Raw genomic sequence first — 27,508 nt, forward strand, 5'->3', positions numbered from 1 at the left:
ATATCACAGAGAAAAGGTATAGTGTTATAATATTCTTAATTAATAAAATTGTAACGGTATAACTTACATTGAATTTTTTTTTATACGACGCATCCGTACAACATTGATAAAATATTTTTTTCTTTGGTCAACCAAAAACTTGATTTTTATTTTATCAAATTTTTATAATATTCTCGGAATTTACACAATATTAATAATTTTTTTTAAATTAACAAATTGCTCTTCAATTAAATGTGATAAAACATTTTTAAATCCAAATTGTAATAAATAATTCTTCTAATTATAGTAAATAATAGACTTTTTTTTAAACTTAATAAATAGAATTTTCAATTAAAGTTTTAATTTTAATTTAATGTCAAAAATTAATAAATTCTTTAATTAAAATAAATTTTTTAATTGAAATAAACAAATTTTATATTTTAAATAAATTCTCTAATTACAACAAACAAATTCATTACTTAAAATAAATAAGTTTTTTATTTAAAGTAATAGTAGATTTTAACAGTTAGTATTTACTTGGAAACAAAAATTAATTTTGAAACCGAAAATCTTTTTTTAATTATTTAATCATTTGGAGAACATAATTAGAAATGTTTAGAAATATTTATAAATATTTAGAAATGTTTAGAAATATTTAAAAACCTTTAGAAATATTTAGAAATGTTCATAAATACTCAAAAACATTTGTAAATAGTTGGAAATGATTATAAATATTTAAAACACTTAAAAAAATATTTAGAAATGTTAAATAAATAAATATTTATAAATACATACTAATTAAATATTCATAAGTATTTAATTTTTAAAAACTATTTGAAGTCTCACAAAAAAAATAATTTTTTTATATACTTTTACTTTCATGAAAAATAAACTGCTTAATTTTAATACAGTTTATAACCAGTTTTAAAAAAAATCTTTGACGAATATTTTTCTTTTTGTCAATTTTTCAGACCAACAAAGCTGTTCGATCGACTCGACTAACTGTACACAGTTTTTTTTTTTTGCTTAATATCCAGTAACTTATTAATTAGCTCGAACACATTTTTTTATCGCAAATACATTCTTATTTTATTGTATTGTAAATACAAAGATTTGTAGCAGATTTTCAACTTTATTTTAATTATTTAATCTCAAAGTGTCTTAAAATTTTCAAATTTGAAAAATTTTATTGCTAATTATATAATAAATAAATTAATTTTTTGAAATAATAAATAAGCAGAACTAGCGTCGTATCGTTCTTCACTGTATAATCGCAGAATAAGAATTATTGACGCTAGTTCGCTAACTACTTTAATAGATTTTTTTCCATGGAAAAAAATGTATTATTTTACATTATTCTATTTTTTAGAATAAAGCGACTAGGTATTAAAACTAATAAATAAATAATCTATAGCTTATACAGAAAGAGGGGTAAAAATTCCTTCTCTTTCCTTGTACATTTTTTTACTATATATTTATTTTTACTTAAAGCAACTGCTAAATTTTAAGCAGTTCAAGGAAATTCCTTCTGATTTAACAATTTTTTTACACATAAAAAATCCTTATAGAAAAGTGAACAAGGATTGAAAAAACAGTATCTACATTTATCATTGGTATCTTCAGCTTCTTTTTTTTTAATTTCATGTCTAGGAATTATTTTTTAAATCACCACCTTAAAAAAAAGTGGTCATATTTCGATATTTATAATCAGAAACTTAGTCGACTCATGCAAACTTCTCCGCAAAGGAAAATAGGAAATAAAATGACGCGTTGAAATATTAACGAATAAAGAATAAAACCAGTTTCGTTTCAAATTGAGAGGATATGTGAGAAATGATTTGCGGTGATTGGTTCTGTGGAACGGAGGAGTGGGGGTGACGTGTGGTGATTGGTACACTAGGCAAAGGAGAGGGGGTGACGCTCGCTGTGATTGGTTCCCGAGACGAAGGAGTGGGAGTGACGCTCACTGTGATTGGTTCCCAACGCTGAGGAGTGGGAGTGACGCTCACTGTAATTGGTCGAGAAACGAAACTCGTCCTTTCTCTAATCGCAGACAATTTTCATATTCTAGAATATAAAATAAATATGACGACGCATATCCCCGGGACTGCAAATTGTTTTTCCTAACGCTTTTTTCGATAAATTTTTTATTTTAAATTCCAAGTCCGTAATTATTTGGATATTTATTTTCTTTAATAAATATTTTCACTATTAGTCGCAGCGTGTTTAGTATTTCTTTTTTTCATAACGTGATTTGTTTTTCTTTTATTTTATTTCATGGCCCCGTGGCTTCGCTTGGAAGACCATTGTTAACCTATTTTTTTTTATTTTATTTTTCGAGACGACTCCAACAATTTCGTGTGCGGAATCGACGCGACGGCAGCGACGATAATCACAAGCACCTTGATTTCTGGAGAAGAAAATATTTTTTTTTAATAAAACGTTTTTCTTTTTTTTTTTTTTTTAAATTAGTAGAAGGTAATTTACCAAATTTCTTTTTCTCTCTTGGACGAGCAAGATTACGTCGTCGATTTTTTTGACTTTGACTTCCCGGTGACGTTTGTGTGTTCTTGCTCGGTTCCCGTTGGACTGGGTGGCCCGCTGCCGAGTCTCGCTGTTCGCCTGTAAATTTCACTGTTGACGAAACGTGGATAAGAGTCACGATGCATCAGAGTGTAAATTTGTAGTTGTGCCTCGTCGAACGTTTGAGGCGTTGGCTCCACCATATTACGGTTCACGATTTCGCGCACCCGCGAATCCAAACTCACCTAGAAGGAAAAATTTAGATAATTAGAAAATTTTAAAAAAATACTTAACATTGTTTTACAGTATCTTTAAAATATTAAAAAAACCATTCCAGAAAAAAGAAATTTATAAAAATCTGAAAAAGACAATAAATAATTCTTTTAAATTGTAATAAAAGGTATTTCTTGAAAAACTGAAAAGACAAAAAAAAATGTTTTTAATTATAAAAAGGTATTTTTGAGAAACTGAAAAGACAAAAAAAAATGTTTTTTATTATAAAAAGGTATCTACTTCTTGAAAAATTGAAATGAAAACAAAATAAATATATTTTTAATTATAAAAAAGATATTTCTTGAAAAACTGAAAAGACAAAAAAATAAATATTTCAATTATAAAAAAGATTTTTTTTAAAAATCTGAAAAGACAAAAAATAAATAGTTTAATTATAAAAGAAACTTCTTGAAAATGTGAGAAAGATAAAAAATTAATATTATGATAATTATAAGAAAAAATGAAAAAACCTTTTTTATTATGAAGAAAAATTAAATATTTTTTCATTTTAAGATAAAAGTAAATAAATATTTTTTTTAGTATAAGAAAAAATATGTATGCATTAGAGTAGAGCCATCTAGGCAAAATCGAATTTCACTTTTTTTTGTCCCTATGTACATATATACGTAGTGTTAGAAGAAGTAGAGAAGAGGCACAAGAGTGCACATTGGAACATCATGCTTTTAGGGCATTCTTCTTCAATTCCATTATCGTTCTTGTTTGCGAATGTGTGTCAAACCTGACAGTACTTTGAATCTCGAACTTATCAACTTTTAACTCAATTTTAAGTTTTTTTTAATTTCAGTTATATTTTAACATTCATACACTTTTTATAAAAAAAAAAATATTTTCATTCCTTTCTCTCGTTTTTTATTCTTTTCCTTACTTTTTCGTTTTGCTTTTTATTACTTTGCTATATTACTTTTTTATATTATTCTTCTTATTTATACCACTTTTAATTTATTTTTGTCTTTTTCAGATTTTTATGAATATCTTTAATTATGTTTTGAAAAACCCTTTCTATAGACTCTAGATCAAATTAATTTTTAATCGTCTTGCAACAATCTGTTTCTTTTTTTAAATAATTATCTTGGTAGCAAATTAGAAAAAATGTGGCTTTTTGAATAGAATATAAATTCTTTATGTCAATCAAAATTTCATGCTTTTAACAAAAAAAAAAAGTAAATTTAAATGGACAAATTTATCCGTCAGGTGAAAATTAATTTTCTGGATTAAACTTTGTAAGTAGAAATCAATTTAAAGATAAAAAAGTTTCAGACAAACACTTTAGAAATACAAGCGACCAGGCACGACTGATACAAGACTGATTTGGACTTACTTACTAAAAGTTCGATTACACGTACTTTTATAACTGATTTGGACTTACTTACTAAAAGTTCGATTACACTTTTATAATTTACGAAAATTTAAAGAAATAATCAAAAATAAATTTGTGCGCAATTTGTGGAATAATTTACTTTCTCTGGGCCAGGAATTTTTATGTCGACAAAACCTGAGTTAAGTTTTTTGTAAGGAGAACTAGAAATGTAAAGTGCCAGTCTCTAATTAGGGGAAGCAAAATAATGCTACAAAAAATGGAAACTTAGAAAAAGAATATATAGTGAGGCAGAGGTGAAAGACCAAGTCTTGCAATTTGATGAACTTAAGAAAGGGGGGTTTAATACTTCTTAGTGCAGTTAGTAAAGAAATCAGAAATTTTTTATTCATAGTCTTCTAATAATTATGAGAGGGTGCCTACAAAATCAAGAATCATCATTATCTAAAAGCAGCAACAATCAGATGCTACCCAAATTATCAAAAATCATCATTATCTTTAGGCGTCAACAATCATATATGTGATTCCTAAATTATCAAAAGTCATAATTAACTTGAAGCACCAAGAATCGTAATTATCTTAAAGCATCAAGAATTACTAGTATCTCAACCCTCTGCCTACACTGACTTATCCCCATTCTAGCCTTTATGAATCAAATTTTCAACCGAATTGTCAGTTGTTGTCGATAACGGTCAAGTGTGTATAGGCAGAGGGTTGAGAATCTTCATTATCACAAAAGCATCAAGATTTACTTAAGCATTTTATCATCATAGTATCTTGATTAAGTCACAAAGTTAAGTTAGAATCTTCTCGAATTCCCAAAGACGACTTTGGAGTCCCATTTTTTGCTAATTCGTCTGCTACATTACTATCCCTAATAAAATGTCCTGGAAACTGGAGAAAACTGACACTCTTACATCAAATGAGAGGGAAAAATAGAAAGTTCCTCTGGGTGGAAAGTGGAAGAGGAATTGATTAGGAGATTTAAGGAATTGAGGATACGAGGGAGAAAGTATATAGATAGAGAGGAAGAGTTAGGTAAAGACTTCTGACACGGTATACAAAAGATGATTGCCTATTAAGTCCAATTATTTCTAATCTGCTGATGGCTAATCTCGAAGAGCGGTAATCATCACGGAAAATTTGTTCCTAGCGCTAATTTCCCATAGGGAGCAAAATTTCTCTCAACAGCCAAAGTGGTGCAAGCGTCACTATATAGCAAATAGAGAAGCTCTCCCGAAAACTTTTCCGCGCAAGACAAGAGAAAGATGGTAAGAATTCATTTTCTGGTGTTGGTGACGTAATATAAATTCAAAAAGTTTCATGAAAATCTGAAAAAGAAAATCTGATAACGAAGATTTTACTAAAGAAGGTAAGGTACTTAAGGTAATTACCATCTTGTAAAATCTTCGTTTACTACAATTCTTGCTGAATTCCTTCCAGATGACCGAATTCCCTCCGGATGATAAAATTCAAACAATGATATTAAGATTTAGGATAGGAGAAGGAAGAGAAAGAAATAAGAGAAGTGGATGTGTCCTGCTATCTGGGGTATTCGTATTCAATAAAAAGGAGAGAACCGGATGAATGTCAATGAAAAAGTGGAAAGTGCAGGGAAGGTAATAGGTCAGGTGTAGGGAGAAGAGAAAAAATCTTTAGGAATGTCCAGAGAAAGAGCATTTGATTATTTGATGTGTTAGTATGGTCAGTGGTAAGTTATGGAGTTGAATTTTATGCAAATTCCTAACGTTTGCAGGAGTCAGACACTTTAGCCGAGGTCAAGCTCCTATTGACCCAGAGCGGATTAGCAACCTATCGATGGAGGAAATCCTGGACATTTCGAGAAGGACAGGTTTCTAGGTAAACTGACTATTCTGCAAATAGACTTAAAGGCTCGGGCAATAACTTACGACTTAGATGACAACTCTAAAGGGAAATTTTTCATCTCGACGGGTTTTTCTTATTTAAAGGGAATGATGTCATCTAAAAGAAATTACATGTGAAGGAATTAAGTCATCTAAACAGAATTAGGTCATCAAAAAGAATTGTCATCTAAAAGAAACTAAGTCATCTGAAGAGCGTTTAGTTACTCAAAAGGATTTTAGCAAGTATTTTCAAAAAACCAGTTTTTGTTTAAGAACTGAATTGGAGGTTCTTGATTATTTTGTCTTTTTCAAGTTTTTATGAACATCTTATTTGAAATAATTATTTACTTCTTCTACTTGAAATAAAAAGGGTCAACTTACTTCCTTCGCGGAGAGTATCGATATGTAGTCCTCGTATATTAAGCGGGCCTTTTCTTCGATTCTCTCGGAATTGGTCTCGCGTTTGAGCTGCTCGCATGCGAGCCAAAAGGCGATATTTTCCTCGCTATATTCGCTGAGAAGAAATTCACGGAAGAGTCTTCTACCACCTGAACTCCTCATAAGCTTATCAAATGACGAACCCCACGATCGAATTTCATCTAAATTGCAGTACTCGCCATCAACGTCAATACCATCCAATCCATCATGCTTATTTCCCGTACTTGTACTACTTGGATCACCGGAAATTCCATGATCGCCATTGTTGGCTTTCTTTTTACCCTGCTCACCACCACCGGCTCCATTTCCACTGCCAACTGCCGCCAAACTGTCGAATAATAAAAATTATCATTAATAACAATTCTATTTTGAAGGGAAACAATTTTTCGAATTTAGTTTTAGTTTCTATTGGTTCACTATTTAGTAGTTTTCTACGAATAAAATGTACTCTAACTGTAGAATGATTTTTTTCCGGGTGATTATTCCTTTTTTTGTAAAAGCGCCGACTAGAGTCAACCAAATTCTCGCGATGAGATTATGCTTTGGATTAATCCGAAGACATATCCTTCGCCAATGGGAGATTAAGGTCAGCAACGGATTTCACGTTAAAAGGGTACACGTTGTATGAGAATTGTATTAAGGAAGGGTGAGTTCTGGGAAAATTTGATAAGCGAGTTCCATTGCGTAGGAACACATTCACAAAATTGGATTCAACAAATAAATTTTTGTTAAACAATTTTCTATTGGAAAACATTCTGTGTTTGTATTTGAAATCAACAAAGCGTTGTCAACTATTAAGGATTGAGGTAAAAAAGAGAGGGGAGCATCGTCCAGTGATTGGTTCTTGAACCCGTGAAGTAGGAGTGACGATAACTGTGATTGGTTACGCAGAATGGAGAAGGGGGGATGTAGAGAGGGTTGGTGACGCTCATTATAATTAGTAGAACAAAAGGAAAAGGACGTCACAAGTAAAGAAGACATGTAACAGAAAGGAACCAACTCTTACACCATGGTGACAACCCGATGGTTTTCAAATTACTCTCAACAGAATTAGAGTAAAAAAAAACTCCTAGATATTTTTATAACTAAAGAAAATTCCATGAAAAGCTGAAAAAGACATGAAAAAATACAAATGTATGTATATTTGATTCAGAGGGGAAAAATATGATCGACGACAGAACGTCTAGTCGACCAAAACTAAAAATCGAATCTCTACATAATTTCTGGGATGAAAGTGGTAGGAGTTGCGGGATGAGTGTAGTAGGTTTCAGTGGGGGAAACACGTGTTATGCGCACGACAGCGTTTTCCAAATGTATATAAAATACGATAGCAGCATATAAACAAGCAACGAGCAATACACTGTCCTGCTCACCATTCATTCCTGCTAGCGGCATGAAACAGAAAAAAGAACAGATATAGGTTTGCATATGCATATATAATAATTATAATAATAGTTAATGCAAAATATTAATTAAAAATAATTATTACAATATCTATGGAAATAATTATCATAATGTAACAATAATTGTTAATCAATATATCAATTGTACCCTAATATATCACCAGAGAGAAGATTTTTTCTAATTTCGAAAATTTAATAACTTCTATTTAATATTAATTTTTTTTCCTTCAAATTAATTTTCTCTTTCTATAATTGATTTGTATTTAAGATTAATATGTGTGTATTTATATATTTATGAAAGATTGTGCATACATTTGTATCTCCGATGGTAAATAGGTCATAAATACACGCCATACAGACTTTAGGGTTGCAGAGATAAACGATTCGAAAAAAGATAATCGATTAATCCAGGGGCGAATTCGGATTCGACGGCACTCTTCTAAATTGATAGAATAGGACCATGTAAAGTATAAAAAGAGATCGTAGTAATATTTTTGATTTCTTTTTTGAAATATTACCATCGAGATGAAATTACATTAAAAGATGAAATAAATAATTCTGAATAAAGAATCAATACTTTAATACTAAAAAGTAATAATAAATAATTCATTTTGTTGTATAAAAAAATTCTTTTTTAGGCGCATTAAAATATATATATATATATATGTGTGTGTGTGTGTGTGTGTGTGTGTGAATTGCAATCATCCTCATTCTCTATTGAATTGAACTGTGTAACAAAATGTGTCTGATATAGAGATTCAGTGTTCCACATTTCAAGAAACAAATGGAAGAGATCCCAATTGTATACTGGAAAATCGTTAACATACTAAAGAAAAGCACCCGTGAGTTTGTGTCTGTATGTGAACAGTAAATTGCACACTCTTTTAGAAATTACATGCGTTAAAAGATTGCAATCTTCTTACTGTATATATATATACTCTCACACAGTATTTTTTCCTACCATATAATAAAACAATTTTGCCTATATAGATTGTAAAATAAAAATTTCCTTTTCACATGAAAAGAAAAATTATTTTTTTTGTAACAAGAATGGAATATTTTTTTTTAGAATTTAATTTTTTTCAGAAAGGAAAATGACACAAATTGGTTAGTAATAAAAAACGGAAAATCCCTGGAGTGTCCTACATTCCTATCCATGAATTCAGGACCAGTTTAAGCGTAACAAATTCAACTCATGAAACTTAAGAGATTCGCTTATAGAGTATATAGGATGCTTTTAGAATTATTTTTTTATCTTCTCTCTTTTTTTTAATAGACTACTATTGCAACTAGGTCTCCTCGATGGAATACACCGGAATTGAATAAGAATTCATTTGACGTGACTTTTCTACGAATTCAATAGGACGTTTCACGTAGTAAAAGCGAGTGCAGAGCGGCGCAAGCGAGGTCGATAGTTCGAGAGCGTTGGGTGGGGTTATATAGGGTGAGAAGAGGAATGGGGATGAGCGGGTTGGGAAAAAAGAGAGAAGTTGAGTGATGCCATGAGAGAGAATATAATATGTCATACGCGAACGAGAGAAAGAAAGAGAGTGGGAGAGAGAGAAAAAATGAGAATTTGAAATAGAAAAAGCGTGAGGGAGAAAGAATGACAGAAGGGATCGAAGAGAATGGGGGTGTTGCATAAAAATATCAAAAGATATACAGAGTGAGGAAAAGGAGGATAAAGTTTTATAAAACTTGACAATTAGTTTATTGAAGAGTAAATAAATATAAATTTCACAATTCTTAATGTTTGACATTTATCATTCCGAGAAGGGGAGGTTCCAACCAAAGCGGTTGGAAGTATGGGTAAGGTGCAGTTATATAAATGGAGTCCAAGGGATATTTACATACGAAGTTAAAAACTCGACGGTAATTCTGAAGATGACGAATTATTTGGCAAACAATGTGGAATCCTAGAGATCTTCAAATACGAAGTTCGAAGTCTTACGTTAACTACATAGGATGATTGATTGCCTCAGCAAATGCTGCGAAACTCTAAGGATCTTTACTCACGAAGTTTAAAGCCTGCCGGTATTTTTATAAGATGACTATTTGCCTTAGCACGAATTGTGAAATCGTAAGAATCTTCATCTACGAAGTTAAAAGCCAGACGGTCATTCGGTAGAATAACTACAATTGTTTAAAAAAAAACCCTGTGGATTTATAAGGATCTGTATTTTCGTAGTTTAACGTCAGACGGTAATTCGTCAGGATGACTAATTTTCTTAGTGATCTTTACCTATAATATTTAAAGCCTAACGATAATTCCCGTAAGATTACTAATAGTCCTAAAAACCCTGTGGAATCGTAAGGATCTTGACCTACAAAGTTAAAACCCAGACGGTAATTCTATAGGATGACCAATTAGTCACATAATTAATCAGTTGATTTAGGTGACGCTACGGAATGTTAAGGATCTACACCTACGAAGTTAAAAGCCAGACGGTAATTTGGCACGATTGCGGAATCTTCAGGGATCTATACCTACACTGTATTCCACCTAACCCTGTGGAATTATAAGAATCACGACCTACGAAGTTAAAACTTAGACGATAATTCGGTAGGATGACTAATTGGTCATAGAATTAGTCATTTGCTTTAGAAGACGCTGCGGAATCTTAAGAATCTTTACCTAGGAAGTTAAGAGCCAGATGGTAATTCGGTAGGATAACTAATTTCCTTAGAAGATGTTGTGGAATCCTTAGGGATCTGCCTACAATCTTTAAAGGCTGATGGTAATTCCGTAAGATTACTAGTCATCTTAAAAACCCTGTAGAATTATAAGGATAACGACCTACAAACTTAAAACTCAGGGGATAATTCAGTAGGATGACTAATTGGTCATAGAATTAGTCATTTGCCTTAGAAGACGCTGCGGAATCTTAAGAATCTTTACCTAGGAAGTTAAGAGCCAGATGGTAATTCGGTAGGATGACTAATTTCCTTAGGAGACATCACGGAATCTCTAGGGATCTTTATCTGCACTGTTTAAATCCTGCTGGTAATTTCGTAGGATCATTAGTCATCTAAAAACCCCGAGAAATCTTAACTTACGAAGTTAAAATCCAGACGGTAATTCAATAGGATGCTTCAGTAAACACTATGGAATCTTAGGCATCTTCAAATACAAAATTAAAAGTCTGACAGTAATTCCGCAGGATGTTTACTGTTCTAACCAAATTCTACGAAATCCCAGGAGATTTCCTAGGAAGTTAAAAGCTTGACGGTAATTCTGTAAAATGACTAATTGTCTATCCAAATTGTGCAAAATCCCAAGAATCCTCAGTTGCGAAATTAAAGTCCTAAGGGTAATTCAGTAGAATGACAATTGTCCACCTAAATTTTAGGGGAATCCCCAGGATCCTTACCTACGAAGCTAAAAGCCTGACGGTCACTAAGAACAGAAGCACTCATCATCATATAATGCCCAAATCATCAAAAGGCAATAAAGGAAAGTGGTTTCACTAACGGACAAAGTTAGAAAAGATGATGTATGCCAAGGGATAAATAGAATTACAGGAAGGCTTCACTAAAGCGTAAAACAAAAGTCTTAAGGTAGAAGCTAACAAAACATTTGAGACACAAAACACTAATAGAAGAAATGAAGAACGGTAATACCACGAGCAACTGCAACAGCAACACCAACAAAGGCAACAGTTGTCCTTCTTAGAGCGAGCCATCAATCCCTGAGCCTGACGCTGAGGTTGCGATTGCTGCTGTCCTCCTCCCTGTTGTTGCTGCAGTTGCGACTGTTGCTGCTGCTGCGACGATTGTTGCGCTACCGAACCTGAGGCTTGACTTTGGGCCCTCAGACGACATCCCCCAGCTGTGACACCTTCACCAGCGCCGTGACTAACGCCAATCCCCATTGCAGTTGCACCAATTCCACTCGACATCTGCACAAAGTTTTGACAAATTACACACACTGCTTACTAAACAAAATGTTAAAAAATATTTTTAGAAAAATTAAAGTACGTTAAACGTAAATTAAGTACGTTAAAATATTCTAGAGCATCCTTAAAATAGGAACCCACTTAAAACAGTCACTAATAAAAGGATCCTTACATTAAATTAGCACTACTTTTAAAAAATCACAAAATTATTTTTTGAAAATATCAAAAAGCAGATTTTTCTAGGAGAATTTTTACAATTAGGATCCAACATAAAAAATTCTAATTAGCGTAATATTTAAAATTATTTTCAATTTAAAAAAAATGTAAAGGTAGAATTTTATGATAAATTTTTTCCTTTGGAAAAATAATATTCAAAAGAAAAATTATAATTACAAAAAAGCAACATTTTTTTTCCCCTATTTCTCTCATGGAAAAATTGAATTACAAATGCAAAATTTTGATTTCAGCTGAAAATTAAATTAACGAGATATTTGTTTTTGTTATACTATGCGATAGTAGAGGAAAGTTTTTGCCTTGAGAGATTTAATTACATTATAAAAAAAAGGGGGAGAAAAAAAATTAAAAAAGAAAAAAAGAACGGAGAATTGTTTGCAGACGGTTGCCAACCACTGTTAGTGTTTACATTTAACTGCATCGGACGAGTTCTTACCCTCCAGACATATTATTTGTTCACTCGTGCGAGTTGTTTATATTTTAGTCCAAAAGGAAAAGAGGGCAAAACTAGGAAGTTAAATGTAAACTGAACAATGTCAGTGGTTCTCAGTTTAGTTTATAAATTTAATTTTGAAAAATTGTTGTAATTTATTTGTTTACTATTGTTTTACTGTAATAGATTAAAGTTTTTTTTAAATATGTTACATATTTCTTCAAGCAGTACTTTACTGAATCGGCGCATTTTAGGGTGAAACGAACTAATATTCTGAGCAAAAGTAAACAAGACAAATTTTGAGGTTAGAAAGTACGCAGCAATGAAAAGTGTGTTGTAATAAAGATAAATCGTAATATAATGGAAGAGAAAAAATTCCAACAATCAGAAAACGATTAACATTTAGAAATTATATCGTACTATTATTTTAATGGTGTGTACAATTATTTAGCGCGCCATCTATCGAGGTATTTCTGATAACACTATAGGTGTCAGTGAGTCGCGTCATCATTAGGGAGAATGTTTACCTGCTTTAAGCAGTCTAAATTTCACATTTGTGGAACTGACAGTTTGGTATGTGGATCTAAGGCAAATTAGTCAAAGAGAATGACGAAAGCAGGAAATTTGGAACTTTGCAGGGTGAGTGAATTTTAGTTAAAATAGTAAATATTTATCTTTTAAAACAATTTGTCGTTAGAATATCTCTACTCTATTCCTAGAATTGGAAATTCTAAAATAAATAAATTCCTTGCTCGTTTTTTATTGGAAAATTAGATAAAAGATAAAAATTAATATTTGATATCCATCAGAATTATTAACTTTAATAATACTTTCAGTTAATGAGAACATAAACAAATATGTATATCTAACCTAAAAATTTAGTAACTTTGAGGCTTAAATATTAATTTTTATCTATATTTTGTCATTTTCAATCCTGATGATATTTTTTATTTTTGAGATTGAAACGATGTCGAAAAGGAAGACTCTACAAACTTAACCTTTAAAGTGCTATGCCTGTCTGACAGACCGCTATTAAAATTTTCTTTGCTTGTAACTTTTTTTCAAAGTATAATAAGAACTTGAACTTTTTAGTAGCTTCATATTTTATGAAAATCTGTTAGGAGACAACTTTTTCAAAAATTTTTATTCGTTAAATTTTGTAATATAAATAAATATTTGAAGTATAGCGGTCTGTGAGACCGGGGTTAGCTTTAAGTGAAAGTATATTCCAGTATATCCCCATGAGTGACGTCTGCGCAACTTGACGCGCAGCTACTAGTTCTACTGACAGTTCTCATAGACTGCATTTATAAAATAAATAAAATAAATAAATGCATAATACAGAAATGACTTTTTTTGTTAAAAAGTAAAAAATATTTATAATAGTTGTCTTTTAAAAATTATAAATGACTAAAAAACTGTCAAAAGGGAATAGCGGTCTGACAGACCGGGGTTAGCACTGAGCGTGATTTTTCAACACTTAGCACTTTAAAGGTTAATGTCATTCTATACTTCATTGGCATGGCGTTGGCATGTATGTCAATTGAAGGGCTACATAAAATAAGGGGACGAACGCGAGGCTTGGAAGGGATATTACCAGTCGGGTAGCAGTGACAAGCCTTGAGCCGCTCACTGCTACCTGACTGATATTATCCCTTTCAACCACGCGTTCGTCCCCTTATTTTATGTAGCCCTTCAATTGTCATACAATGCAAGAATTTCGAATAGAAAAATTGGAGGTTAGAAAGTGTGCAGCAGTGGAAAAAGTTTGTGTTAATAAAGATAAATCCGTAAAATAATGGAAGAGAAAAAATTCCAACAATCAGAAAACTAATCGAATTTAGAAATTATTATATCGTACTAATATTTTATTGGTACAATTATTCTATTTTCTAAATGTGAATAGTTACTTGATGACCCCACAGCTATATTTTACTAGATCGGTGCATTTTGAGTAAGACGAACTATTCCGAGCAAAAGTAAACAAAATCCGCTGAGGAAATCGAGTGATCTAAGAAATATTAAATACCGGTGGAATTTTAAATAGTACTTAAAGAATTTGCGAATAAAAGAAATTAATTTCAGTGATTAATCAGTATCCAATTTTATAATCTACAAAAAGAAAAAAATTGAAATCCACCTTATATTTATACTTTTAAGTTAGAAAAATAATTCGGATTAATTTCACACCCTATAATTATTTTTCCTTTTATTTCAATATTATATTTCTCACGAAATAACGCACAATTAGAAAAGAAAAAAGAAAAATATTTTATTTATTGACTATTAGTAGGATAAACGTAAATAGTAATAAAATTACCAAAACTAATAGAAATTTCTCAATTAAAAATACATATGTACACTGTAATCTATATTTATACGTAATAACGTATCGACAAACTGAAAATATTAAAAATAAAGTTTATACGTTTTGCGTAAAAATGCTTTTAAGTATATCGCTTCCAATTTTTATATAGAAACTAAATGTTTGTTTTTTTCTGCTCATCTAAAAATACGCTGATTGAACTTTTTATTATTCCTTTTTTATTTTAATTTTTTTTTTACTACTTTATTAGTTTTCTTTTATTATTCTTATCAATAACATTTTTTTTATTAGGGTAGAGTGGGGTAAAAAAGCCACATTTTTATACTTTTGATACTGTAAAATCTGTATTTAAAATTTTTTTCTCAAATTTCCAATTGTTATTGAAAGTTTAGTTATTAAGCTTGAAAATTCTTGACGGAAATATTTTTTATCTCATGAAAGGACTAAGTTATAAGAGTTTTACGAAAGCACTGTAAGTGGCTTTTTTGTACCACCTGGTGGGGTGAAAAAGTCACCCTACGATTTTTGCAAAACATGTTATCAATTTAGGTATTTTTATAGTTTTCCTTTATTTATATGACATCGAGTGACATAAATAGTCTTATTTGAAAAATATTTTAATAATTATGAAAGAGTTTTTAGCAAGCAAAATTGAAAATTATATTAAGTTTACCTGTTTTCAATTTGCACTGCCAATTTTTCGTTCCTTTTTTAGAAGTTCTCTTTAAGTTTTACCACAGATAACATATTTCGTTGCAACCGTTTATTCATTGTTTATTTTTTTAATGCACTTTGAACTACTTTTTCGTCGTGTTTAATTAATTTTATTAAATAAACACGAGAAATTTTGTAAAATAAGAAGGTTAGTTTAAATAGAAAACAAGTGAATTTCACAAAATATTCAATGAATTTTTTGCCCTGGCTTTTTTACACCCAAGACCAGTTATTAAAAAAGCAAAAATAAATTTTTAATTCAGTTCAATTTCCAAAAATTAACATTGTATACGTTTTCGGTATACTTTTCTCTTTATGTACAAACATTTACTTTTATTATTCGTTCACTTAATCAGATTGTAATATGTTTAAAAAGTTCACCAAAATGTTTTCAAAAAAGCAACAAAAAATTAAAATTACAATAAAACAATATTAATCTATGTACAACATTCAAACTAGATTCAAAAGTTGCGTATTACCTAATAGTATTTATATTCTAAACAGCTGATAAATCGGATTAATAGTTTTTAAATAAAACTCAAATGGCTTTTTCACCCCACTCTACCTTATTAATTACATTATATTAATATTTAATTTATTATTTGTATTTTATTGTTACTATTATTTCCATATTATTATTATTATTACTATTATCATCGTTATTGTCATTTAAATTATTTTTATTATTAATTTTTTATTTACTTATTTACAAGAGTGGATTTTGCCCTACAATTATTTTCTTTTAAATTTCCAAGTATGGTAAAAAGTTTACTCAAGTTAAGTAAGTTTTACATGACGGTTTTCTTTCTGGGAACAGAGTTAAATAAACTCCAAATGATGAATAGTTTGACTTTGCAAATATTTGCTTTGTTTGTTTTTCTTCATTTTGTGTTTTTTATTTTTGCTCACCAAACTATGTACAAAAAAAAGTTCGTTGGCATAATAATGTGTTCAGTTCACCAAACTATCGATTAGCGCACTCTCCTTCATGGCTATTTATAGTTGTCCGTATTTATGTGGTTTAATGAAAATTCGATGAGCGCAGGTAAAAATTTTACCTCTCTCCGAAGATAAACAAAGCTTTATTTCAATAAAACAAAAACAAAGTTTGTCCTCGTTTTTTTCCATATATATTTTTTTTAATAACACTCTTATTAAAATTTAATCAAACTGAAATTAACGACTTTGACACAGTAATGTCAAAGTATTACGGATATTAGTTAGCAAAAAAATTAAATTTATTTATAAATACAAAAGAATTTAATTGTATATCATGTTTTGTTGAAAGAGAGAAAAAAATTCACAGTTGAGAAGAATCGAACCCATAACCTATGTACCTGACATTTAGCGCACTAACCGCTAGGCTATAACACTTCCATAATGATAAACTTTACATTTCTAATTTTTACATATTTGAGTGACGATTATGGGCTAATTATAACGACTCAAATTTTTGCCTTGACTAATAATTGCATTAAAAACTTAAAATTGTATATTCAAATATTAAAAAAATAGAAAAACTTTTCTTACATTTCTAATGGAAAAACTATGTAATAAACAAAAGAACTATAAAGTTTTTTATAAACCTAAAAAAGATTAAATCTTTTTAAAATTTTTACAAATATCCTTTTTATCTTTTATCCTACTCGGCAATCAAAGTTTTAATATATTTTTCTTAGAGAAAAAAAAATTGAGTCAAAGAAAAAGAAAAGCAATAAATCATTGATCGATGAATTGAAAATTTTTTTCTGCTTAGAATTCTATAAAAATTCTAAAAGAACGTGTCCGTGCTTTATTGACTTCTTATACGTCACGTATATAGATGAGGTTTTTCACTCTAAGAAACTAAAAGAATATTAAAAATTTTCTACTTAAAAAATTCTAAACAGGTATATTTACATTTAAAAATTGAAAAAAAGTAAGTTTTGTATTTTGTTTACTTTTTCTTTCTATTTGCTCTTTGCAAAGCAGAGGGCGAAACATTTAGCGCGCCATCTACTGTGGTATTTGTAATACCTCTAGGTGTCAGTGAGTCGCGTCATCATTAGGGAGGATGTTTACCTGCTTTAAGCAGTCTAAATTTCGCATTTGTGGAACTGACAGTTTGGTATGTGGATCTAAAGCAAATTAATCAAAGAGAATGACGAAAGCAGGAAATTTGGAACTTTGCAGGGTGAGTGAATTTTAGTTAAAATAGTAAATATTTATCTTTTAAAACAATTTGTCGTTAGAATATCTCTACTCTATTCCTAGAATTAGAAAATCCTAAAAAAATAAATTCCTTCTTCGTTTTTTTAATGGAAAAAGAGATAAAAGACAAAAAATAATATTCTAACCTCCAGAATTATTATAACCTCAAATTTTAGTAATTTTGAAGGTTAAATATTAATTTTTGTCTATATTGTTATTTTGAATAGGGTAGTTGCAACAGTGATGGAAGAATTGACACCAGTAAAAGAACAAATTGATTATTTATTACGATATTTCACAAATTATAACTTTTATCACTATAAAAAAAATATTTTTTAGTTCCTTATTTCTTCAAAATAGTGGTGTGCCTTCAATAAGAATGTTTTAAAGTTGTCCAAACTGGAAGGAAAGCATATGTGACCGGGTCTGAGAAAAGGGACCTACTTACCAAAATCAACTTTTCGAGAAAAACGCGTTTAAAGTTTTCTATCCAAATAAATTAGATTTCTTGAAACATTTTACATTTAAATTACCATGATGAGTGTTCTTTATGTATTTTTTTATGCTGAATCCGATTTTCATGGTTAAATAATTGTTCAAACAACCCTGTAATTGTTATAAACAATTTACTTTGCAAAAGTCAAATTATGGAATTTTCAAAATTAATTTAAAAGACTTCCGGATGTCCTAGAGGTCTAAAATTTTTTATGCAAGTTCAGAACTGATACAATAATGAATAATTCTGAACTCTACAATAATCCATAGTTATTTTTTGACTTGCACAATCAGGTTGCCGATGACGGGTATACTTGGGGATCATCTTCGAGGAATTGAGTCGAATTTTTTGTAAATGGTTTAGGCATTCAATTTAAGATTTAGGGGAAATATTCTTGACACTTAGACAACCAAGAGTAATTTTAGTCTTAAAATTACTTATATTTTCATAAAAAAAATTTAAAAAAAAAACTTTTTTTTAAAATTTGTTTAAACAATTGCAAAAATTTTTTTTTAACAATCGGGACTGATTGCATTGTTTTTCTAGGACCTTAAACTATAAGAATCTATCATAAAAAAATCGATTTTTTGGTAAGTAGGTCCCTTTTCTCAGACCCGGTCACATATATGATATTGGGTGTAATATTTCTGGTTGCGTAATTAGGAAAATATTAGTAATAGTAAGTTGTAAAATTGTTTCAGAATATTTGTAGCGTTTTTCATATAATTTTTTTATTTTTAGACACTGTATTATATAAATTTGATTTGTTCTTTCACTGGAAAATACAACTGTTCTTTTCCTGGTCAACATTCTTTAACTCGTAAATGGACATTTTTCAATATTTGATTAAAATTTGATATTTTATGTTATATTTACAAAATTTGTATCATAGGCTTCAAATTCTTTAGAAATTTTGCTATTATATTCATTGCATATGTTTAAAAGGAAATTCAAGAATGTCAATTAAAAATAAAAAATATCGAAAGTATACATTTCCTTAAATGTTCTTTCACTGGTGTCACTATACCCTACTACACGGAGAGAAAATTTATTACATATATTAACACATATCATATATATTTTGTAAAAGTTTTTACAGTTTAGGGAAAAAGTGCACCAAACCGAAATTTTGGTATAAAAAATACTAAACAGTTAAAGAAATAATTTGAAATTTAGTAAAGTTAGATTAAAATTCTTGATATTTGATATTATTATACTAAATTTCATATTATTCCTTTGACTGTTTAGTATTTTTGATACTAAAATTTCGCCTTGTCGCATTTTTTCCCTAAATTGAGAAGCACTTTTACAAAATTTAATATAATTTTCTTTCCGTGTAATGTTTTTTTTTATTTTTTAGGTTGAAACAACGATTTGGAAAAGAGAAACCAAAGCACTGTACAAAGTCAATAACTCCCCGTGTAGAAATATCCCTATTATGCACCGAAAAAAAAATAATTTCAATTCAGACTATTCCTCTTCTTTTGCAGCATTTTTTCCTCTTATATATGGGCACTAAAGTTTTCATTTCTAATTGAGAGGTTTTTCCTCTTTTACATTTTCCATTAAATGTCACTTTTTAAGCAGTTTGAAGGTGCGTTCAGAAAAACAAAAAACAGCTTAAAAATCTTCTTTCTAGTATAAATTTGTTTCAATTTGAGAGGAATAATTTCAAACAAAGAAGAAAGGTTAAAATCCATCTTTTAGTAAAAAAACTTTTAAATATAAACAAAAATTCCTCTTTTTTGTAAATGAATATTCGCATATTAAAAATAAAGTGTAAAAATAATTGTTAAGCGGAATTTTCTTCTCACTTTGAGATTTTATTTTTTTCGGTGTGGCCATATTAGGGAATGAAACACACGGCCCGACCTGGGCCAGATCGGAGCGACGATCAAATGTGGATTTCCTGATCAGGGCCATATCGGGCCGTGTGTTTCATTCCCTAATATGGAAGGCCCGATCAGTCCCTGATCCGGGCCATAGCGAAATTTCTACACGGGTCATTCGATACTTCATTGGCATGACGTTGGCATGTATGTCGATTGTCATACGATGCAAAAATTTCGAGTAGACAAATTTGAGGTTAGAAAGTGTGCAGCAGTGAAAAAAGTGTATTTAATAAAGATAAATCGTAAAATAGAAAATAGCTAATTATTATTAATAACATCTTGGTTGGTCTATTCAAAAGAAAAACACAAATTAAATTTTAAATTCGTCTTGGTGGAAAGGCGAAGAATTTAATTTTGAATTAAAACGATTAAAAGTTGCATTTGAATAAGAATTACAATTTTCTGTCAATAAGAAACATTTGTTAAATTTTAAGTTATGTTACTTAAGTCATTTATTATTGACAAAAAATTATAATTTTTATTCAAATATAACTTTAAAATGTTCAAAATGTAGAAAATTAAATTCCTTACGCTTCTACCTAAAGGAATTTAAAATTTAATTTAACTTTTTTTTAAATACGAAATTATGACATTGGACTAACTTTTGTTCGGATTGTTTGTCGGATTCTTCCTTAATAAAAATGGTTTTTTTTGTTGTTTAAAGTAGAAAAAATAATTTACAGAACAATTAAATTTATTAAAGAGTAGATTATTTATTAAAAAGTTATGAAATTTATTAAAAAAATAGTGATAAAAATTATAAGAGAGTAATTAAAATTATTTAAAATTCTCAACTAACTGGTAATTGAAAAGTAGCTAAAAAAATTTGTAAGTTTAGAAATATAGACTATAGCGTTCATTTTGACTAACCTTAAGGTAAATTCAACTACAAAATTGAATTTAACAGACATTTTTCAAAAAACTTTAGTAGAAATATTATATTAGTTTTTGGCTCAGTCACTGATATTTTGATATGAAATTATTAATTTTTAACAATATATAAGCTTATTAATAAGAAACATGTTTGCAACTAAGATTATGATTAAAATTAGCATTTGAGTTAATTTATCAGTTTAATTGTTCAGTATTCTATAACTTTAAAAATATTATCCACATATTTTGTATCGAGGACAAGAAAATTAATTATTTAGTTAAAAAAAAGTTTAGTGGAAAAATTATCTCTTTATGTAAAGTTAAATTTTACTAGTTTTACTCGAGATCAAACGGGGGACAATTTGCAAAATTTGTTAACAATAGGAGGACATGTATGTTTACTTGTGCGGTATGTGCCTGGAGAAAACTTTTTAAGCTGGTCAGTGCGAGTGAGTCTCTCAAGGGAAAGAGTAATTTACTATATAGGTCACTGAAAGCTTACTATATATATGTACTCATATATATCTATACGTATATGAAGCAAAATAAAAGATTCATAGAATTAAAATTTAACAAAAAAAGTTGCATAAAAAAACTGAGAACGAAAAAAAATTGCAAAGTAAAAAGTTCTTTGAAAAATAGAAAAATTTACAAAATTGGCCTTTTTTTAATGCGTCAAAAAAAACGAAAAAAAGTAATTTTTTTCTTTCTTTGATTTTAAACACTAAAAAGTTCACTTACTAGCATCAAGAAAATAAAACAAGTTACTTGTGACTAAAATGATCAACAGGTGAATCAACTTGTTCAGAGTGTGTTTGTTCAGGTTTCGTTTAAAAAAAAAAAAGAAAAGAGTGGAGGATGAAGAAAAAAACTCGAAATGACCAGATGTAAAGAGAAAATTTCCTTTTTAACATTGAAACGAATCTTTTTCAAGTCTACATATTATGAAAAGAATTTCAATTTTTTTTTCCTTGAAATTAATAAAAAGCTCTTTGCAAATATTTCTCAAGCAGCTCGAAAAAATCAACCGTGATATTCAGCATTTTATGTAAAATGAAATTTTTTTAATTGGATAGAAAATTTTCTTCTTTTTTCCTTCTTTTTATATTATACATATATACACTGAGAGACCTTTGGGACTGTAGCGGAACAACGTATGTGACAGCAGCTCCACTATGGTTTTGGTGCGCTGCGGTAAAATCTTGGGCGCGTGACAGTCCCAAATGTTGGTGAGCAGCTCACCGAAGTAGTGGGAATGCCGTCTTTGGTTTGCAGCTGAACAACTTTGGGACTGTCACGCGCCCAAGATTTTACCGCAGCAACCCAAAAGTATAGTCCTGTAGCGTTCCTCCAAAATGGTCAGTAGCAGCCTATCGAAAGTCTGCTGCTGACCCAAAGGTCTCTCAGTGTATATATATATATTTATATATAAAAGAAAAAGATTTTTATACGAAAGAAAAAAGAGAAATATCAAAGAAATGATTAACAAGTTGTTGAGAAAGATTTTCTTTAACTATTCAGTTTACCCGAGAGACCCCGAAGAATAATTCATGATCAATAAAGAAAGATTGAGGTCAAAAACCAACTTGATGCTGAAACATTCTTTTTGTGTATTAATTTCTTGGATAGACAAAAGAAACCGAATTCTAAATCTGGTTATATTTGTATAATTTTTATTATTTTTATAACAATGTTAATATGTTCTTTAGTATAAATTAATTGTATAATTGTAATTAACGTAGAGTTTATTTAAAAAGTGAATATTAAGATGAATTTTATTCTTAGATCTGCTGAAAAGATTTTTTTCTGCTAGGGTGGAAATAAGTTACTTTACTCACTAGGGGGGGACTTTAATCACTCGTGTTGCAAGAAAGTGTTTTGCTCCCTGATGAAAATAGTTATTTTATTCACTAGGGAGTAAAAACGTAACTTTAATCCCTAGAGTTCCCAAACGTTTTTTTCTCCTTAGGGATGGAAATAATTACTTTACTCTCTAGTAAAAAATTTACCATTTATATTAATTATTTTTAAATAAGAAGCAACATCAATTTTTTATAATTTTAACATTTTTAAAATTTTAATGGAAATTTATATAATACTGCCAGTTTTAAAAATAGTTATATACGACATCAAGTTAGAAGATTGAAAAAAATCAGTGAAATAAATTTCTTCAAGAAAACGCTAAAAGTATATATATACATTCAACTCGAACATAAACTCCATCATTAACAACATTCGAAACACTTGAGTTTATCGAGTTCTATATATACAATATATATACTTTCTCATACTTAGCGCCGAGTTACTTAATTAAAAAAAGAGAGAAAAAATATAAAAAAATAAATAAATAAACGTTGCGATGATTAAAGGGAGATGTTAAAATAGTAGATTCAGTTTAATCTAGGTCATATCCATAGTACAAGGCATCTTATTAACTCTTAATCAACAGATAGATTTATCAACAGGTGGATCTGTTGGCTGATTAAACTCTACTGCAAGCTTGAGAAACTATTTCATTGAAACAATCTTTCAAATTCATCAATATTTCATTTATTTATTTTTTTCTTTTTTTTAATTATAAATAAGAAATGATTATTATAAAAGTTTTTTCTGCTGATGGTAACAAATAACTTGATCCACCTTTCCACATTAAAAATTTTTTTTAAGAAGTAATTTTCTAATTCGGTAAAAAGACATCTTTTCAAACTCTTGTGTTGTAAGAAACTATTTTGCTTCCTTGGGATAGAAGAAGCTACTTTACTCACTAGGGCGAAAAGTCACTTTAGTTTCAAAAGTTAAAAGGTACTTATTAGAATGCTAAAAGATAAATGGTCGGTTTTTTTTCCATTACAGTTATGATTCGTAAAATAGAAACTTAACAGCATATTGCTGAGATTATAAATTGACATTAAATTTGTTATTAAATTACCCAACTCCCTCTTTCCTAAAAAAAAAATCGAATTGACTGAATTTACAAAATAAGGAAATTTTTCGCTTTTTTGAATAATTTATAAAATGAAATCATAAACAACGAAACCAAAAACAAAATGACTTCGAAGTATTTTTAATATAAAAATATATTCTATATAGTATCTTAAAATAAGATGCTTCTTTTGTAGTCACTTTTAAGTTGTTTCGAAAAAGTTATCATAAAACGTCTTAAAATAATGCATTTATCTTTAAAATGGGGTGATCGAAAAATGAGATATTTCAAATATCTTAAAAGTAACTACCTACAATGTATTTTAAGATACTTCTTTTTGTATAGTGATCTTAAAACTTTAAATTATTGAATATTAAAACTTACAAAATAAATTTTAAAGTTAGCCTACTTTGTAGCCTACACTGTAAAATCAAGCATCTTATTTTAGGATACCATGGTCGTCACTCTTAAATTGTTTCAAAAAAGTTATCAAAACCATCTTATACACTAAGATATATACTAAAAAGTCAATGCATTGATCTTCGAGACGGAGGATCAAAAAATGAATTTTTTTAAATATCTTAAAAGTGACTACAACGTATTTTAAGATACATTTTTTTACAGTGATTTTAAAACACCAAAAAGATTTTTAAGGTAGCTTACTTTTTAACAAAAACCCTGTGAAAAAAGGCATCTTACATATTATGGTCGTCACTCCTAAATTGTTTCGAAAATGTTATCAAAAGCATATCTTATGCTCCAAGAAATACTAAAATGTCAATGTATTTATCTTTTAAAAGGAATACAAAAAATTAATTGTTTTAAATATCTTAAAAGTTACTATTATAATGTATATTTTAAGATGCTTCTTCTTGCAGAGATTTTAAAACAAAAATGATTTTCAAAGTAACCTACTTTTCAAAGAAAAACACTGTAAAATAGGACATTTTATTTTAAGATAGTATGGTAGTCACTCCTAAATTGTTTCGAAAAAGTTATTAAAAGCATATCATACACTTAGGGCCAGTTTTACCAACTCCAATTAAAAGTTAATCATTGATTAAATCCTTAACCGACCAATCATAGGCGGTTAAAATAACTTTAATCATTGATTAACTTTTAATCGGAGTTGGTGAAACTGGCACTAAGATATTACTAAAAAGTCAATGCATTCATCTTTTAGACGATGATCGAAAAATGAGATTTTCTAATTATCTTAAAAGTGACTACAGTGTATTTTAAGATGTTTCTTTTTGCAGTGATAAAAGTATAGTTAATTAAATCAACTTCAGGTCTTAAAATCAAACTCTCGTGTCTGATGTTCAGTTAAAAATAAATGCTTCTAACAAAAAGGGTTTGAGGCATAAAGGGCTAGAAGTAACTTTCTAATTTTAAATCAAAGCGTAAGATAATAAATCTTACTTTCAGTCCACTTTTAACTAAAACCGTTTACATTAGAAACATTTTTGACTGAATTTTAGCCTTGAGAGTATTATTTTAAAGTCCTAACATAAACCTATTTCAGTTTTAAGTTTAAAAATATGTTACTTTTCAAAAATTTTGGTTTTAAGATATGTAAACGGTTTCAGACTTTGTTCTTTTCTGTGTTCTTGAATGAATTTTAGCCATTAGAGCGAGCCTAAAACTATTTATTTTAAGTCCTAAAGTTGTGACTTAACCTATAGTTTCAAAATTTTAAAGTAGGCTTATACTTTATAATAATTTTGGTTTTTCTAAACAGTTTTATACTTTCAGTCCATTTTTTGACTAAAATCGTTTACGTTAGAACCATTCTTAAATGATGTTTAGCCACACAGGAAAAAAAAAGTCTGACTCCGTTTACACCTTAAATTCAGCCCATGTATTTCACATAAGTCTGTCCTTGTTTAATGGGGCTGACTCCGTTTACACCTTAAATTCAGCCTCGAAAACAGGCTAAAAGTAAAACTTTTTTTTTAGTGTGCATGAGAGCAAGTTTATGAGTATTTATCTTTATTCCTAAAGTTATGACCACCTATTGAAAATTTTAAAGTGGGCTTACTCTTTAATAATCTTAGGCTTAAGATGTAAACTCTTTTAATTCTTAGGTTTTCTCATATACTGAGGCGAATATTTCTATTTTGCCCCAATATTCCAGTAACATTACGTCCTACTTGGAGTGGGTCAGGCGGTGGGGTTGAGAAGATATTGTAAACGAAAAATGGGGCCAAGACCATCTTACCTCTATCATGTTCCATGCGCTAGGAGCGAGTCCAGCTCGCTGCCCGCGTGCGTCTGTATTTAATTTCTATATATCTATATACACTGAGGCCCCCCACGAATGGAAAAATAATGTGAGGGTTCCTCAATGAAATATAATCAAAATTTTGTCTGCAGCTTCTTTTTCAGGTGATGGTGGTGATGATGATCCTCAGCCTGGTCCTGCTGGACCACCTAATCGGGCCTCGCCCGAAGCCCTCATGCTCCCTTTTCACCCCCCTCAACGCCTACCCCACGTTTTTACACTACGCCACCTCGCGTTTTTCACTGCACACCCGCTCGTCAACAATAATTCCCAAAGATGAAATTCCAAACCTCAGATTCTGAATTCCAGTCCTGCGCATAATTGGTCCATGTCCTAATTATAATCACAAATACTCTTCTCTCTCTCTCTATCTCTTTTCACAAATATTGAAATTTAGTCACACGAACATTTTTTTTTTGAAAGGTTACTAAAAATTTTCCGGAAGTCCAGTTTTTTATTCCACAGCCTCGGGGTGCTAGTGTAGTGGATGCGGTGGTGAGAGCCTGGTTTGAGAGATGGGATAAGAGAGAAAGAGATAGGAGAGGAAGTGAGAGGGAAAGGGATAGGAAGAGAGAGAGAGAGAGAGAATTCCGAATAAGAGAGAAAGAGAGAGAGAGAGACAAGACTGCTCGTTATTGATTGGCGACCACGGAACGAAGGGAGACCAACGTCGCGACGCTGCCGTCGTGCTAGAAGGGTGCTTCTCTTTCGAGGAAATCCCGGGGTCACGAGCGCAACGACATGTACCCCACTTTTTTTTTCGAAAAATCTTTCCTTTTTTTCCCCTCGCCTTTTTTAAAAAATAAAATTAAAAATTTCTTTCTTAAACTTCCGAATCGAAAATAACACTTTTACCTCACATCTTGTGAATTTCACACTTCACTTGTTTACAACCCCCCTCCCCCAATTTTCATTTTTTTGTTCGTTTTTTTTTTTGTCTTTTTGAAAAAAGACAAAATTAATACACTATTTTGAAAAAAAACAGATTTTTTTTAAATTTGAGCACTGGACACTAGATTTTTTTTAAAAAAAGAGTGTTGAGGATTTCTTTTTGGAAATTACTTGGGGAGGGGGGAGGGATTGTTTTCCTTTTTTTGAGGGGAGGTTGGTGGTTTTTTTTTGTTTTCTTTTTTTTTGAGTGGGGAGAGGTTTTATTAACACGCGAATTTTGAGACAATTCTTCGCGGATGTCTCAAAATGTGAGACACGGTGCCGTGGTGGGCCACCCAGAGTTCAGTCAATATGGCGGTTGCTGATAATGCCTGGCCACCACTGCTTGTGATGGTGGTGCTGCCTTCTATCGTGAACGTCTCGGCGACGCCGACGCGGGGCGTCCCGATATACAACGGCGCCGTTTCACGAAGGTCGCATGTCCACGCACGTTCACGCCTGCGGTTTAGAGTTCGCTATTTTGTGTATTAGAGAGAAAG

At 30.1% G+C, this 27,508-nt stretch overlaps 1 protein-coding gene across 8 annotated transcripts; it reads right to left on the reverse strand.

The window, feature by feature from the left end:
* Nucleotides 1-830: 830 nt before the first annotated feature.
* On the reverse strand, nucleotides 831-27,490 carry LOC122498457 (regulator of G-protein signaling 17). 8 transcript variants are annotated; one of them, XM_043606185.1, is made up of 7 exons: nucleotides 26,934-27,490; nucleotides 26,016-26,389; nucleotides 11,439-11,716; nucleotides 7,788-7,799; nucleotides 6,358-6,742; nucleotides 2,467-2,747; nucleotides 831-2,389 (listed from the first exon to the last, which is right to left on the reverse strand). In XM_043606185.1, exons 2-6 carry the CDS (start codon nucleotides 26,022-26,024, stop codon nucleotides 2,499-2,501), a joined length of 933 nt encoding a protein of 310 aa, XP_043462120.1. In that variant the 5' UTR covers nucleotides 26,025-26,389; nucleotides 26,934-27,490; the 3' UTR covers nucleotides 831-2,389; nucleotides 2,467-2,498. The 8 variants fall into 8 exon arrangements, with proteins under 8 accessions (XP_043462120.1, XP_043462119.1, XP_043462118.1 ...); XM_043606184.1 differs by having other exon boundaries at nucleotides 26,016-26,411; XM_043606183.1 differs by having other exon boundaries at nucleotides 26,486-27,490.
* Nucleotides 27,491-27,508: the final 18 nt, after the last annotated feature.

This window comes from Leptopilina heterotoma, unplaced genomic scaffold (assembly GCF_015476425.1).
Source record: "Leptopilina heterotoma isolate Lh14 unplaced genomic scaffold, ASM1547642v1 Lhet_15, whole genome shotgun sequence".
NCBI lineage: Eukaryota > Metazoa > Arthropoda > Insecta > Hymenoptera > Figitidae > Leptopilina > Leptopilina heterotoma.

Coding starts and splice junctions, on each gene's coding strand:
- LOC122498457 (XM_043606185.1), bottom strand. Junction 2,748..6,357: donor CGATACTCTCCGCGAAGGAA/GTAAGTTGACCC, acceptor TTTTCCTTCTAG/GTGAGTTTGGATTCGCGGGT.